Source organism: Microplitis demolitor, chromosome 4 (assembly GCF_026212275.2).
Source record: "Microplitis demolitor isolate Queensland-Clemson2020A chromosome 4, iyMicDemo2.1a, whole genome shotgun sequence".
Taxonomy (NCBI): Eukaryota; Metazoa; Arthropoda; class Insecta; order Hymenoptera; family Braconidae; genus Microplitis; species Microplitis demolitor.
Genome location: NC_068548.1, coordinates 20,866,668 through 20,882,300, shown reverse-complemented (window position 1 = coordinate 20,882,300; position 15,633 = coordinate 20,866,668). Strand labels below are relative to the sequence as shown.

Sequence of the window (15,633 nt, the reverse complement as noted above, 5' to 3'; positions counted from 1 at the left end):
AAAACACCGCTTGTTTTCTCCCCTCTCACCTAATGTTTTTTTTTATTTACTTTTTTTATCTCCAATGCGTACACTCGAATATTACTTGCTTTATTTTTTCTCCTTTTTTTGTCGTCTCTCTCTCTCTCTTTTTTTTTTTTTATATATTAAACAAAAAGCCTCTGTGATTAGAAAAATCAGCAGTTTTTGCTCTTTAACCTTCTCAAGTCGTCAAGGACCTCCTGACCTGGATCACCAAGTTAGATTTCGGCTTGTATACAAAATGGCTGTCGTATCTTTTATACTTATTCATTCTTTACTTTTTAATTTCTAAATTAAAAATTATAAGTTGGAAAAACAAACACATATATTTTATATATACGACTATTTTAATTTATTAAAATATATTTTTAAATTTAAAAATATATTTTTTAAATTAATTAATTAAATTAATATATTGATGTTTTATAAATTAAAATAAAAATTAATTTTTTAAATATTTGATTAATTGTATTAAATTTTACTGGGTTATTATCTGAATTATATTAAATAATTTATGAGTTGTATATATTTTTTTAAGATATTATATTTTTAATATATATCAATAAAATTTATTTACGATTAAATAGACATCGAGAATGAATTGATGTCGAGAATCAGCATGTGTTGTTGCGCACGCGAACACAGCGAGTCAAGTGTGATGAGAATAGTCAGTAGTATAGGCTACATTATATATATATGTGTTACATATACATATATATGTATATACAAAGCCACGAGAACTCGATTAAAATCGACGACCTAGATCTCCTGGCCTGATTGTCGGACCCATTATATGTCAGTAGCCAACGGCGGTTTTTGAGTGTGCCAAGGTGCTGCACTAGCAACAGAGAATAGAAAGAGTAAGGGAACCGAATATTGTATTATATTACTGGATATATATTATGTATAAAGAGGATAGAAAAATAGGTGGGTAGTACCGCGCAACCTTCATGATTTAAACCGCGTGCTGGGTAAAAGTGCTCAAGAATAACTCCCCAATCTTCTCTCACCCACCTTAAGAACTCACCACACCCCATTTCATATCTTTATCATCTGTGTCGAGTTGGCTTCTACCTGCCCATTGAGCGAGAATGCTCGACACCTTTGATCTCTCGTTTGATCCTCAGACCATTTTTTTTCATTCTTTTTCTTTTTCGTTTTTTTTCTTCTTTCAACTTATCATAACTGCCCAAGGGCACTCTCGCTTATGTCATTGTGTAAGGATTGATAAATTTTAATCTTTAGAGAAATTTTATAAATTATTTAAATATATTTGAAATTTAAAAAAAACCGGAGTAAGCAGGTGGTGCAGGTGTTAAATTAACACCGCTGAAGATGTAAATATTCTTTACCGGTGTTGAAAAAATTCCCCGGTGTGAAAATATTTTACTGTGTGAATATTTTTACTTATTCGATCACTACACAGTTAGAAGTTTTGTGTATTTGGGTTAAAAAATTATTTAGTTAAATTTGTTGTGTTGATTTTTAACACAGAAATCTGTTAATTCAACACAACCCGTTTGTGTTATTTTACTTTAACAGATTTTTTATGTTAAATCATTAGAAAATATAGAATGTAAGACATTTCTTGTGTTATTCGAAAATTCACACAAAATTTGTGTTGTTTGACTAAACGTTCCCGCGCAATTATTTATTTCTATAACCAAGCAAAGGATTTTAGCAGAATTGTTTGCAGGGAAATTTGGATTATAATTTATTTACAATTAAATATATACATTTTACAATTAAATTTCGATAACTTTGATATCTTTTTGAACCGGTTCAATTGTTCGCTAAATTGACATAAGTTCTACCAAGGGTAGATCAGTATACTTGAGTTGATTAGGTTGTGTGCTTATGTTTATTAGTCGATTTTAACACGAAAAATGTGTTAAATTTACACAAATGTTCCGTTAAATGTACACAAATTTTCTGTTAAAAGAACAGATTTTATGTGTTCAATTTTATTTAACATAAAATTTGTGTTAAAGATCAACACAAACGCAATGTGTTGAATTAACACAAAAATTTGTGTAGACCGTTTGCAACACACGATTTGTGTTGAATTTAACACAAAATTTCTAACTGTGTCTACAGATAAACAATATTTTTATTAATTAACTAAATTATGGGTAATTGAAATGGTTTTTTTACACCGATATAACACAGATATCTTAACTCCACAAAATTACACCGCCTATACCGGTGTTATTTCATTTTAACACCACGTGGTGTCAAATTGAGTCGATTTTTAACACTGCTCTTTTTACAGTGTAAAAAAATTTAATATTTAATTATTAAAAATTTTTTTTTTTTTTAAATATATTCACTGACGATTATATTTTTTGCTAGGGATTGGACTTAAAAGGAAACTACCTGCTACCAATCATCATCGCAGAACTAGGAATAATAGGGTACATTTATTGTTTTTTCGTTTTTTTCATATTTTAATCATATTTCATAAATAATATATATCTTTTATTAAATAATAATATAAATCACTTATTTATATTCTCTACACGCTGAATTTTTAAAAAATATTTTTATTACTAATTACTTAAATATTTTATTAAATTTTTAATTGACAATGATAAATTATTTTTACTAAATTTATTTTATTTATTATAGCAATTTTTAAATTACGCGTATAAATATTATCGGCATGTATTTTACTGCTCATATGTATTAATATCATACGATATGTTTATATAACTACAACATAATAATTATAAAATAGGAAATAAATTAAATTACTAATTAATTTATTGTCTATTAGCACACCAATACATTAATTATTTATATAATTTCGTTATTAACAATATTACTTCATAATTAGTAATTAAATTATTAATCAATTGTTCATATTTTCGGTACATTTACTTATTACAATCGAATATTATTAAATTATCAACGGTAATTTATTTTTTACGTAAACTTACAGTAATTAAAAAAATTTTGCATTAGAAAAAAAAATATGATCGTTACTTTTATATTATTATACTATTTGAATACCACGACAGCAAATTTTTGAACAGTTGTATGTTTATAATAACAATTTAACAAAAGTTTAAATTAAAAATTAGCTTATTTGCACTTTTCTACTCTCATTCTATACTTTTATCGTTTTATCTTCACTACACTGGTTGATATTTAATTGTCGGTATAATTCAACACTTTTTGCATGCTAAATACAAACAATAAAAAAAAGGGTGAGAAAAAAAAATTAACACATTGTTAAACTCAGTGCGAATAATTGTCATCGCTTGTATTTAATATTTATTATATTTTTCTCTTAAATTCTTACATTATTCCGTTTTTTCTTGAATTTGTATAGCTCTTTTTTTATTTTACTCTTTCAACACTTGTTTAGCTTGCCACTTTGTTTGTTTAGTAGCGTGAAAGTAAGTAAGAATTGTACTGAGGTTTTTTTTTTTATTATTCTTTTTTTCTTTTTATTATGCTGAGAGAGGTAAGTTTTATTTAACCGCTTCACAAGTATAGTCGAGACGCCTTAAGCAATTTTCGTATTTACTCCTTGTTATTACGTGGTATAACATGTATTGCGTGACTTATCGTTTATATACTAATAGAATAATTGATTTTGCTATAATTAAACACAACAGTATATAAAATTAATTTTAATCGTTATAATTACCGTTACTACCTGTGCTATTTAATTTTAATATAATAACAATAAATATTATATATATTATTTATATATATCAAACTCAGTCTTCATTTTTTGCGGTGGTCTTATAAAATTCTCGGATTCCAAAATCAAAATTAATCGACATTGAAATTAAATTCTTAGATAAGAGGTCGAAAATTTTTAGTTAGACTGAAATTTTTCAAAAGAGGAAAATTACCCGGGTCTCAAAGTTTAGTCTCAATTTAAACCTGAAATTTAGGCTGCAAATAAACGTAATTTTACAATGCGTTTATTTCCTATTTTGTACTATAGAGGTTCGGTTGTGGTTTCATTTTTCAATAGAATTTGTAATTTTAAATTTTATAGAGAAAATGTTGCGAAAAATGGAGTAGCCATAAATATTTAAGATTTTTTTGATTTTCGTATTTTTATTTTGAGTAATTTGAAATTTCTGGTACTAGTTACACGGAGAGAAAATTATGGTAACAGTTACAATATATTATGGGAATGGTTCCCATACTGCATGGTAACCGGTTTTTTTGAAATGTTTATTATAGGAACGGCACCCATACATATTATGGTAATCATTCCTATAATTATGGGTATCATTCCCATATGTTATCGGAATAGTTTCTATGGAATTATGGTAATGGTTACTATAATATTATGGTAATCGTTACCATAATATTATGGGAATGGTTACTATAATATTATAGAAATCGTTACAATGTGGTTATAGGATTGGTTCCTATTTGCTTATGGGAACTATTCCTATGAGTATGGTAATCATTACCATGATTTTTTCACATGCGATATGGGAACTGTTACCATAATGATAGGAATTGTTCCCATATTTATAGAAACTTTCCCAGAAAGTATGGGTCTATATCCCATAATCCCAAGTAATCATTACCATAACGGTATGGGATATTTCATAAACGTACTAGGAACAGTTACTATAATTTTTTCTCCGTGTACTTATGAGAAATGTTTTTCTTCATTAATTTGTATTTTTTTTTTCGATACGTTTATTCTTAAACTCTATAACAAGAGTTACATTTGTTATTTAATTTTACACCCTATTAAAACGGATCTCTCAGCTACTTAGAGATATCACTGATTAAATTGGTGGGTTATTATTATTTAAAAAAAATTCCACAATTAACGCAGATCTATTGTACATACTTATAATATTATTATTATTAATATGTAAATAAAATAAATTATTAAATTATATATTTATATTCAAACAATAATGTTATTCATAGCTTTTAATAAGTATATTGTTCGTAATTTGTATCAGTCATCAATTTAATATTTAGACTGTATAGTAACGGAATAATTAATTGACCATAGTTGCTGTGCATGTCTCGACTAAATCAAACGCACGTCACTGTTAGAGGCACACAAATCGGCCACTTGATATTATACAGGGTCAAGGTCTATTAATTATTATTATTATTAATATCATATGAAATTTGTATCAGAGGCTAAAAATTTATTTGAAAACAAATAAGATTATTTAGACGACGGTAATAGAGACAATATGCATCGTAATTAGTTTTTTATATATTTTTTATTTTGGAAAAATATTTGACAATTTTCATTAGTAGTAAAAATCTTTAAACGAAAATAATTAATAGAATTGCCATTTATCTTCTATAATTCTTGGCATATGTTTCCAGCATACCAACTATAGTAAGAACAAGTGTAACCGCTGCAGCAACGGTGAACATGGTTGCACTATAATGGGCAAAAATTAATAGTTTAATAATTTGACTAAATGATTTTTTATTGGACGAAAAAATAAAAATTATATACATACTCCTTGATTTAAATCTCTACAAGAATCAGATGAACGACCCATGGGATGGTAACATTGAATATTTACAATCATGGCCAATCCAATGATAAAGAAAATTAAAAGTTTTACTGACATTTTTATTGATTTAATATCTGAAATTTTTCCCAAAATTATTTATAAATTAATTAAATTGATTTTTTTTTTTTTTTTTACGGTAAAAATTGAGTCACTAACTTCACAATAACTACATCTGACATTTTTATAATTTAAGTTTTAAAAACAATATTCAGATAGAGAAAAGTGAAGTCGGAGTTCTCGTGTAAAAAAAAAGTATTAATAATAGGTTAAAAAAGTGTTGACTATTCTAAACTTCAAAACGTGACACAACGACAAACTTTTTTTTTAAATTTTTTAAACTTTTGAAAATTCAAGAGAAAAATCAATAAATATTCTTGTATTATTAAGATATACTAAAACTAAAAACGTTCAGAAATAGTTCAAAATTAATTTTTTCTGAACGTAGTTTGCACTGAAAAATGTTAACTTGTAGTATTAAATCAATTGATATTTTCCGTGTATTGTTAGAAGTTTGAAAATCGTTTGAAATGTTTAGAGTACTCAACAATTTTTTAATCTTTTTTTAACAATTTTTTTTTATAGGTTATTAGAGTCAGTTTTTCAATTCGAAATTTATGTAAACAAGAGATTTATTATCTTTGACGGTAAATTATATAAATAAAATATAGATACATTTAAATATATGTAAATCTCGGATTTCATGAAATTTCGTATTTATTATTAATAATTTTTTTTTTTTTTATAATAAATAAAAGTGACACTTACGACAATATTAGTAACTTTGTCCGTCCGATATCTGGTATTGTCTATAGTACAATAATAATTATTATATTTACATCGCTGTATTTATACAGCAACAAATTTCGACGGGATTTCCCAAAACTTAGTTACATGGTTGACCCACGTGATATTTAGTCATACTCGTTCTACTTAAAAACTACCTATTTCTTACAATTAATTCTCTTTCGTTTTAATGATAAAAAAATTTAATGATTTCCTAAATAAAAAAAAATAAATAATGTGTGTCAAAGTAAATAACAATAAGTTTATTTACTTTTACATGAACGAGCCTAAATACATTTGTTTATTAGAGTATTTTGATGTACTAATTAGATAGTTCTAGTTAGATAAAAAAATTTTTTTTTAACTAACAATTAATTCCATATCTAGTATATGTATAATTTATTTGTGTAGATTACTTAAATAATATTTTTTCTCACTATTACCATCTGAAAATTGCACAGAATCGCCTGCTAAAAAATATTAAGTTCGACAATTTGCTAATTAGAACGTCGATTTGTACATAAAAATTTAAAAGGTAACGATGCAGGAACAATTAGATAAGTAAAAATAAAAGTTTAATTAACAATGGCTCAAATATACACTGTGGAAAATTCCCATTAAATTTTACTATGGGTGCATTGTAACCCCGGACCATAAGAAAACTGGTACAAAATTTACAAGTGTCCCATAGTAAACGTATGCGCATAGGTCCCAATCGTGTCGTCTGCGCATACCGTTTACTATGGGACAATTGTAAATTTTGTACCAGTTTTCTTATGGTCCGGGGTTACAATTGACCCATAGTAAAATTTAATGGGAATTTTCCACAGTGCATTTATTTAAAAGTCAGTGTTTTAATTATGACAACACTCTAAAACTAAGTGTGTTACAAACGTATTGTTTTAACACTTATTAAGTGTTCTATGTTTACGGCCATAAGTAACTATTCGCTATGAGTGTGACTGCAGCGCCAGACAAAATATGAACTACGGGAGGCTGTCAGAGTATGTTTTTATACGTATGTCAATAGCAAGAAACATAAAAATAAATAAATATTATAAATAATAGTAAAAAAAAAAGTTATAAAAAATATGTGACAGTTTTATAATAATTGCAGTTTTATTTTTTAGCTAAACGAATCAACAATAAGTAAGTATAATGATAAAAAATAAAAAAGAATGCAGTAAGCATTTAGGTTAAGTTGTTTGAAATTCATATCAAAGTCAAAATATGATATTGAGGAAAAAATCAAAATGAAAAATAAATAATTAAATGATAACAAAATAAATACTTTCACGTGTGCTTGCTTACAATTTCAGTAATCATAGCCTCCCATAACTCCGAAAGTAACCACTGCAAACGCTTCAGTCAATTTGATTTCCCCTACCATGGCTTCACTCAGAGCGAATAGCTTTTTGTAGTCATTTAAAACACGTTTCATGGTGTATTAAATATCTATAGATTGCTTACGGCGTTTCAATGTTATTTGGCAAGTGTGTTAATTTTGACTACACACTTGATTTTACAGTGAAAAACTATTTTTTTAAATACTTTTTTATGAAGAGTACTCTGTTACGAATCGAAAGAAACATCATTTTTTTTAAAAATAAAATATCTAAGTATTTGTCGTTAAAATTTTTAATTATTAATCGGTTCACATGTTGATCTATCCATCTAATGATTAGTACAAATTAGGCCCCTGCAGCAGCTTTCATTTTGGCCACACTATTAAATAAAAATAAATTGATGTTTTAATCACTGAACCATAAAATTTTTATTTAATCAATAGATTTTATACAGCTAAAAATTTTTCGAGTCATGTAATTGAGACGTCATATTCAATCGTAGTATTCTTTATTTAAAAACTCCGTTTCTAATAATAACTTTTTTTATTTTATTAATAAAATTCAGTGGAATGTTATCATTAAAAAAAAATATTCATTAATTTAAATCTACTAATGACTTATGGAAAAAAGTAATTGACAATAATTGTAGTTCAACTTCTAATTATTTATGTTATGTTAATAATTAACGTCGTTTCAATCAGTAGAATTATAATTTTAATGTTTAAACTGCTATAATTAACAGTTAATAGTTTAAATATACTTGGGGATTTAAAATTACTACTTAAATCTTGAAAAACTGTAAGAAACGTCAAAAAAATGCATCTGTTATTAATTTCTTACGTTCTACTCAGTAATATTTACTGAGGTTCGGTCTACGCGCTGTTGACGAGAATCTCAGTAATATTTACTAATATTTTTTTTCTGTGCTCTATTGACGTTGTTTAAAATTTAATAGTGAGAGCTATATCAGTTCAATTGTACTCAAGTTGCACCCAAAAATAAGTAATGATGAAATTACTTTTCGGTATCAATCCAATATACGTCAGGTAGTGATTAAATTTTTTTTTTATTAATAATTAATGATTACAGTCATTAGAGTAATATTCCCGAGTAGTGATTAGTGTTCCGTATTCGAACACTTAGATATCTCATTTACGATAAAAGTTTAATATTTTCTGAAAAATTAAATCAATTCTTATAAATTTTGAGTAGAAATAAAATAATTTTGTCAAAATTATCAAAAATCTTGATTCCTGTTGCGAATTTTTTTTCTGTTTAGGATTTATTAAATAAAAAAAAATTTTTTCATAATAAAATTACATGTTAGGTATAAAATAAAAGCTTAGAATCAATTAAATTTAAAAATAAATTTTTTATATCATGGTATTGAAATCATGAGTTTCAATGTTTGTTTAGCCAATCGAAACAATTAAATTTCAAACCGACGCCAATTATCGGGTTGAAAATTATCAATATCTGAGTAATGCAAAAAAACCTTGTCCTCATATAACTGCATTAGTTTCTGACTCCATTTCAGCCTCATTGGAATCGTAAATGTTTATTGTAAACCTCAGAATAATAATGCGTCGTTCTAACTAATCAAGTTGACAATTGAATTTTCACATACGCTATTAGCTTTAATTGCCTCATTCTAATTAGCTGCATACACTCAAATAAAACTCTAAATTTAAATACAGGTAATTGTGATAAATATAATGAGTAGCTTATGTTAAAACACGGTTTCAGACTTCGCGTGATGGCAGTCCTCGGGCTGGACCTCACTTTCGCCTAAAATTGTTTTGCTAGACCCAACTAAAATTAACGGTAGATTTTTTTGAACTTAATGATATTTAATCACTAGTTTTATAATGTGTCTGTAATTATTAGGATCGATCTTTTCTTTTATAAATTATTTTTTTGAAAAATATCCCAATTCACAATTGTCCAAAAACAAAAACTTTAATTATGAAAAAAAATAATAAAATAATTAGTCGAAATTATTTAAATTTTCAAAATATAAAATACGAGGCAGTATGTCATATTCACATTCAATTTTAAACGTAATGATTATCGTTAATCCATTGAAAAAAATTTAATAAATTTTCCTGACATTTTTTAACCAATGAATTATGTACCTGTCAACTGCAGCAATTTAATATCATAAATAATATTTATTTAATTTTTATATATGTACTTATTGAATTAGTATTTAAATATGAATAATATTTAAAAATAAAAAATTAAGTTAAAAAATTGTTAAGTGAAATTATGATTAACTTACACAAGTATTGGGGATTACATACAATGTGTTAATGTTTTACTAGTTAAGTGAAAAAATTTTTTGGCGCCGTCTCTTTAAATGTAAATGTAAAACAAACTATGAATGAAATTAAAATGCATGACATGTGAAATATGTAATTTAACTTAAAATTTCCACAATACGAACATCTATTTACGTCTGTGTAAATCATTAAAGTTATTAGAGACATTACTATATTCAGAATAGGGATTAAAATCGTTTTTAATTCATTTATCAGAATTTATAATGAGGAAAAGTCATCATTATTTCATCAAATAGGATTTAAAACGTTTTATTTTTGATAAGTATTAGTTTTATTTTTTTTCTACGATCTAAAGAATTTTTTTTTAACTTCATTTGGGTTCAATTATACTAAACATTAACTTTAATTGCAGTCTTTCGTTAATTTAACTATAAAATAATTCTATCAAAAAGTTTGACCGGCGAAAAATGGAACAAATGTCAGAAATTTTATGTAGTTATCAAGTTAATTTTGACAATTTTATTTCAATAAAGTCATGAAATTTAACAGACATTTATTTTATTCGTTCAAAGATTTTATGATTTTTTTTTACAGGAACCAAATTTATAAAAATTAAATTTTTAAGAATCTTAGTTTTTTTTTTGACAGCCCCTACATTTGGCGATAATATGAAAAATTTTACCCAGTGTTACAAAATTTTTCGGACAATTCCGTTGTGCCCTGCTTTATAATTTTCTATTGTTTTCCAAAAATAAATTTCAGAAAATTACGAAACTTTTTATCGTTATAATGAAAAGATTATCTGCATAATTAATTTTTTTTAAATAAAAAATTTAATTAATCAGTAAATTAGTAAAAATATAAATCCATAAATTATAAAAAATCAATGAAAATTTTATGAAGCAGATAAAATAAATTATCTATAAATTTAAAATACGACATTAAACTTCAAATATATTTAAATTTAAACTTTTAGCCCCATAGTAAATTATCCAAACTATTAAATAATACGTTATCATAATTATTTGATTAATTAGTGATACAATTACCAACTTTTTCCATAAAAAAGTTATTTTATCATCCTATGATTATATTAATTGTCAAAGATTTTTTTTCAATTCTGTGAAAATTAATTTTTGAAATTTTTTTTTTTTCAAAACCTTTTGTGAAATAGCTATAGTTAAATTTCGTAAAAAGTATTTCAAAGTTTACAGAAATTTTACTTTGATTTTGGCTGTCAAATGATATCCGAATTCGGAAAAAAGCATTAATTTCGAAGTTATTTAAATTTTATCGAATGCATAGAGGCCGAAAAAAAACGTATCCGATGAATTTCTATTCATTTTATGAATACTAAAATACTTGTACATACATACAGACGATAGGAGATTAATTGTTCGACGATTATCGCCGACAAGCTGTGTGACAAAAGAAATAAAAGAAAAAATATTAATTTTCTGAAAAATCAAATGGTCTTTTCAATTCATTGAAACGTTTTTTTTTTTTTTTGTGGTATCGAATGCACTACAACAGTGTTAGCTCCACAAATATTGTCCCTTCTTCATGAAGCTTTTAATCGACTCTTCTTTACATTGCGCCCATATTTTATCAAACTGTATTTTTTTTTTTAATCTATAAATCTATTTATTTTATCTGCACTTTATTTTATTATTTTTTAATATTAAATGTCGTTTCCTGTGTTCGGACAATATGGGAATCTGTATTTACTAGCAATTCATTTTATTTTTACATGTGTGTAAGGTAATTTAATATATATTAATTACCTATAGTGTATAAATTTAAATTTATATCAGTATTAAGTGATTTTAGTGGAATAGTTCATTGACGTAATAAAACTTTTCTTCCTCGAAGTATAAAAGATAATTATACTTGCTTATAATGTCGTATTATCGCTTAATGATTTTGACGTCTACCATTGCGATCAAATGCCTTTATAAACCGAATCCTACCAGCTTAGATAATTAGTTGATCATCAAAACGCCAAGAACGTCAACTATTTTATATTTTTACGTACTTTTAACCACTAAACGTGATTCTTTTTTTTGAATTTATCCATTCGATAATACAAAATGTCGATTAAACACTTAATTTTTTTAATTTTTGCATCAGTGACAATTTTTGAAGTCCAATGTTTCAGAATTGGATCTGTTGTTAGAAAAAGAAGTTGCGTAAGTATAAATTTTTTTTCAATTTTGTTGAATTGCTTCCAAATCTGAGACAGCGTAGAATTTTATGATTAAAAAGTAAAACCATTTATCAAATTATAAGAATGCTCAAAAATTTTTTCAACTTTTATGAAAAATCAGTTGGTAATTCCTAATTTATTTATTTATTGCAAAAGAACGCCAATCGGCAGTATACATTAACAGTAACAATAATATATTATAAGTGATATTTGATATTAATATAAACATAAACAATGATTATAAGACTAATAGTAAAATAAAATAGAATAAATTCGAAATTGGTGATATTGTAAATGTATTAGTAGTTTAGTATTGTATTTTTGATCTTTGTTATAAAAGCAGACATTGAATTCGACAAGAAGTTAGTATCCTGGCGGTTCTATACCTAAAGAACTTCGAAAATTTGAACTTTTACACTTTAAACTTGACAATTTGAATTTTTGTAAATTTGAACTTTAGCGATTTGAACTTTGACGATTTGAATTTACGGATGCGGTTCTATACCTAAAGAACTTTTACACTTTAAACTTGACAATTTGAATTTTTGTAAATTTGAACTTCGGTAAATTTGAACTTTAGCGATTTGAACTTTCCCTTCAATAATAACGTTCAACAATCTATGTTGTCTTAAACCTGACCTTGGATGGATAATTTGAAATTGTTCGCGTATGTCCGGTGATTTAACATACCCGTTGATGGATTTATAGAAAAATATTAAATCGGCAACTTGTCGACGACTTAGAAGTCTATCGACTTTGAATTGGCTGTATACATCGTCCATAACCATATCGGATCCAGAAATGTACATGTAATATGATACATATTCACAGAATTTTTTTTGTATCTTTTCTACCTTTTCTATCTGTAATTGAGTATGACATTATCACATTATCACATTAAGTTAATTTAATGTCTTTAAATTTTGCTCACGTCAAGTTCGGATCATACATTATTGCCTCAATTTTCGAATTTTCAAAATTCTGAAATTTTTAATTCAAATTTCTACACTGTCATGAATTTCAAAGCTTACTATTTTTTATGTTAATTATTAAATTTTTCTTATTTGTTACTAAATCCAGACACCTAAGTCAATGTCAATGTTTGCGATGGCAATACCAAAATATGAAAATATAGATTTGACGGGATTGGTAACGATTACTTCACCATGCATGACAGATAATTGCGATGAAGTATTCGAATATTACAAATTCACGTGTTTTGGTTTTCTTATTCATCCCAAAATAGTTCTTACGCTTTCAAATTGTGTACCACAGTAAGTTTAGAAAACAAAATAAATTTTTTGTTATTTAATATTTAATTATCATTAAAAAAAAAAAAATTAATTATTATCGTAGAAGCCATTCTGTGAATTTTGTAAAAGTGCGTGCCTATAACTGGAACAGAAATGAAAATCAAATTAATGACAATACTCTCTACAATGCTCAAGATGTTTCAGAAATAATAAACTATCCACAAAACAATCCACGTTTTCCTAGAAAAAAATTAAATAATCTAGCGGCTGTAATTTTGTCACAACCATTAAATGTCAATTCGCTTTTTGAATTGGCAAACAAAACTAATGCTGATCTCAATAATTGTGCTATAATTGATTCAGACGAAGAAATTAATGATGAAGGTAAAATCCACACTGTAAAAAATTCGGATTTAAATAAAATCCATAATCGCTCCAAATTTACACCTAATTTTCTACAGTGCTCCAATATAAATAACAATTTCATAATACTAAAATTTACACTTTAAATTTGCAGATGTACTTGAATTAGATCAATTTTCACCACATATTTATGAAACTTCTGAAAATGGCTTTGAAAATTGTTTCATAAAAAATAAAAAAGATTTGTCATTCGATAAAACTTTTTGTGCTTATACTTCATCTGATTCATTTTGCGGAGTGAGTAAAAATTCATCACTACTTTTATTCTGTTAAATTTTTTAAAATAAACTATTGATGTTATTTTCATTTTTATTGAAATTAGGGAAATCTAGGGAATCCGTACATATGTCGGTCTTTGGAAAACGATAAAAAACATTTACTAAAAGGTATTTTGATTGACCGAGAAGGTCAACATTCAGCTTATTTGAACACTGATGATATATCCGGCTGGGTAGGAAAAATTAAATCGTCACATGGACTATAATTATACATATAAGAAATTGTAAACGAAAATAAATATTTATTTATTTAAATTATACATTAATCTGTAAAATAAATCCACTATAAGTATGAAAAAAAAAAATCTTGATATGATTATTTATTTTTTCCGGGATTTTTCCGTCAATGAATATGAAAATTTATCAAGTAAAGAGCAGAGAGTAGAGCGTCATCGTATCTATTCGTGTGACTGAGGATCAAAGGCGTAAAGTACATGTGCAAGTGTAAACACTGAAATCTAAACTCCCTTCGTGGTTAAATCGCAGTCAAAGTTAATGCTCTTAAAAAGCGCAAGCGAAAAAAATAAATAAAAAATTCTCAAGACCACACTCACTTTTCATACTGAATTTTTATGAACATTTTACCAGATTGCCTTCAACTAATTTCTCTTTTTTCAATAACGCTCATAGAAATATATTTTCTTTTCAACAAGTGAGTCATCTTATACGTTTTTAAGTGAACGAATAATTTCAATTTTCTGACACTTAATTGCTCGGAGAAAACGTTTTTCTCACATTTCAATTACAATTTCATGAAAAATTTTCTGTGAAAAAATAGCAAATAGACAAACATCTGAAAAAGTTTATTTTACTAATGTTATATGACATAAATGAGAAAAATTAAATTTTAATTATGAATGAAATTCGAAAAAAAATAAAATTTAAGTCAAGTAAAATATGCTGATATAAAAGCTCTTGAATTTAAAGTCTTTGATGCTGAGCAAAACCCTTGACTTTTGTGTACTATAAAATTCATATGAATGAATTATAAATGCACATGCGTCAATACATGTTACATATATGCAATTATATAAAGTATAATTATGTAACAAAAGTATAATATCTGATAATAACAATAATAATGATAGCAATAAAATAGGAATAGGGTATTTGTGTATGTACTTTGAAAGTAAATTTTAAAAGAAATTGCACTCCACTCAAGAGTCATATTTACAAATGGAACAATGGTTACGTAAATTTTCAGTTAAGTCAAAGTTGATACTCGAAAAGTTTTTTGAGGTATTCAAACAGTTTCATGATAATTTTATTTATTTTATTTTTATTACTCAAATATACATTTTATATTTTACTTTACTTTGTTTTTTAGCTTGATTTCATTTAATTTAACTCCTGTATTTGTTCTTATGGTCCAACTTTCATAAAATTTTACCATTATATCTTGATTCGTCAAGTGAATTTCAAATAACGATTCAAATTTTCAAATAACAAAAATTATATTCTTTAAAAAAAAATTTTTATAAAACTACTTAACCCCATTAAAAAAATCAAT

At 25.8% G+C, this 15,633-nt stretch overlaps 1 protein-coding gene and 1 long non-coding RNA gene across 2 annotated transcripts; one reads left to right on the top strand and one right to left on the bottom strand.

The window, feature by feature from the left end:
* Positions 1-5,227: 5,227 nt before the first annotated feature.
* LOC103580988 (uncharacterized) lies at positions 5,228-6,419 on the bottom strand. Its single transcript, XR_549627.2, has 3 exons — positions 6,318-6,419; positions 5,496-5,626; positions 5,228-5,413 (listed from the first exon to the last, which is right to left on the bottom strand). It is a non-coding gene; the product is annotated as an uncharacterized LOC103580988 (long non-coding RNA).
* A 5,513-nt stretch (positions 6,420-11,932) lies between these two features.
* On the top strand, positions 11,933-15,432 carry LOC103580989 (uncharacterized). Its single transcript, XM_008562947.3, has 5 exons — positions 11,933-12,152; positions 13,250-13,443; positions 13,526-13,806; positions 13,940-14,082; positions 14,168-15,432. Exons 1-5 carry the CDS (start codon positions 12,054-12,056, stop codon positions 14,327-14,329), a joined length of 879 nt encoding a protein of 292 aa, XP_008561169.1. The 5' UTR covers positions 11,933-12,053; the 3' UTR covers positions 14,330-15,432.
* Positions 15,433-15,633: the final 201 nt, after the last annotated feature.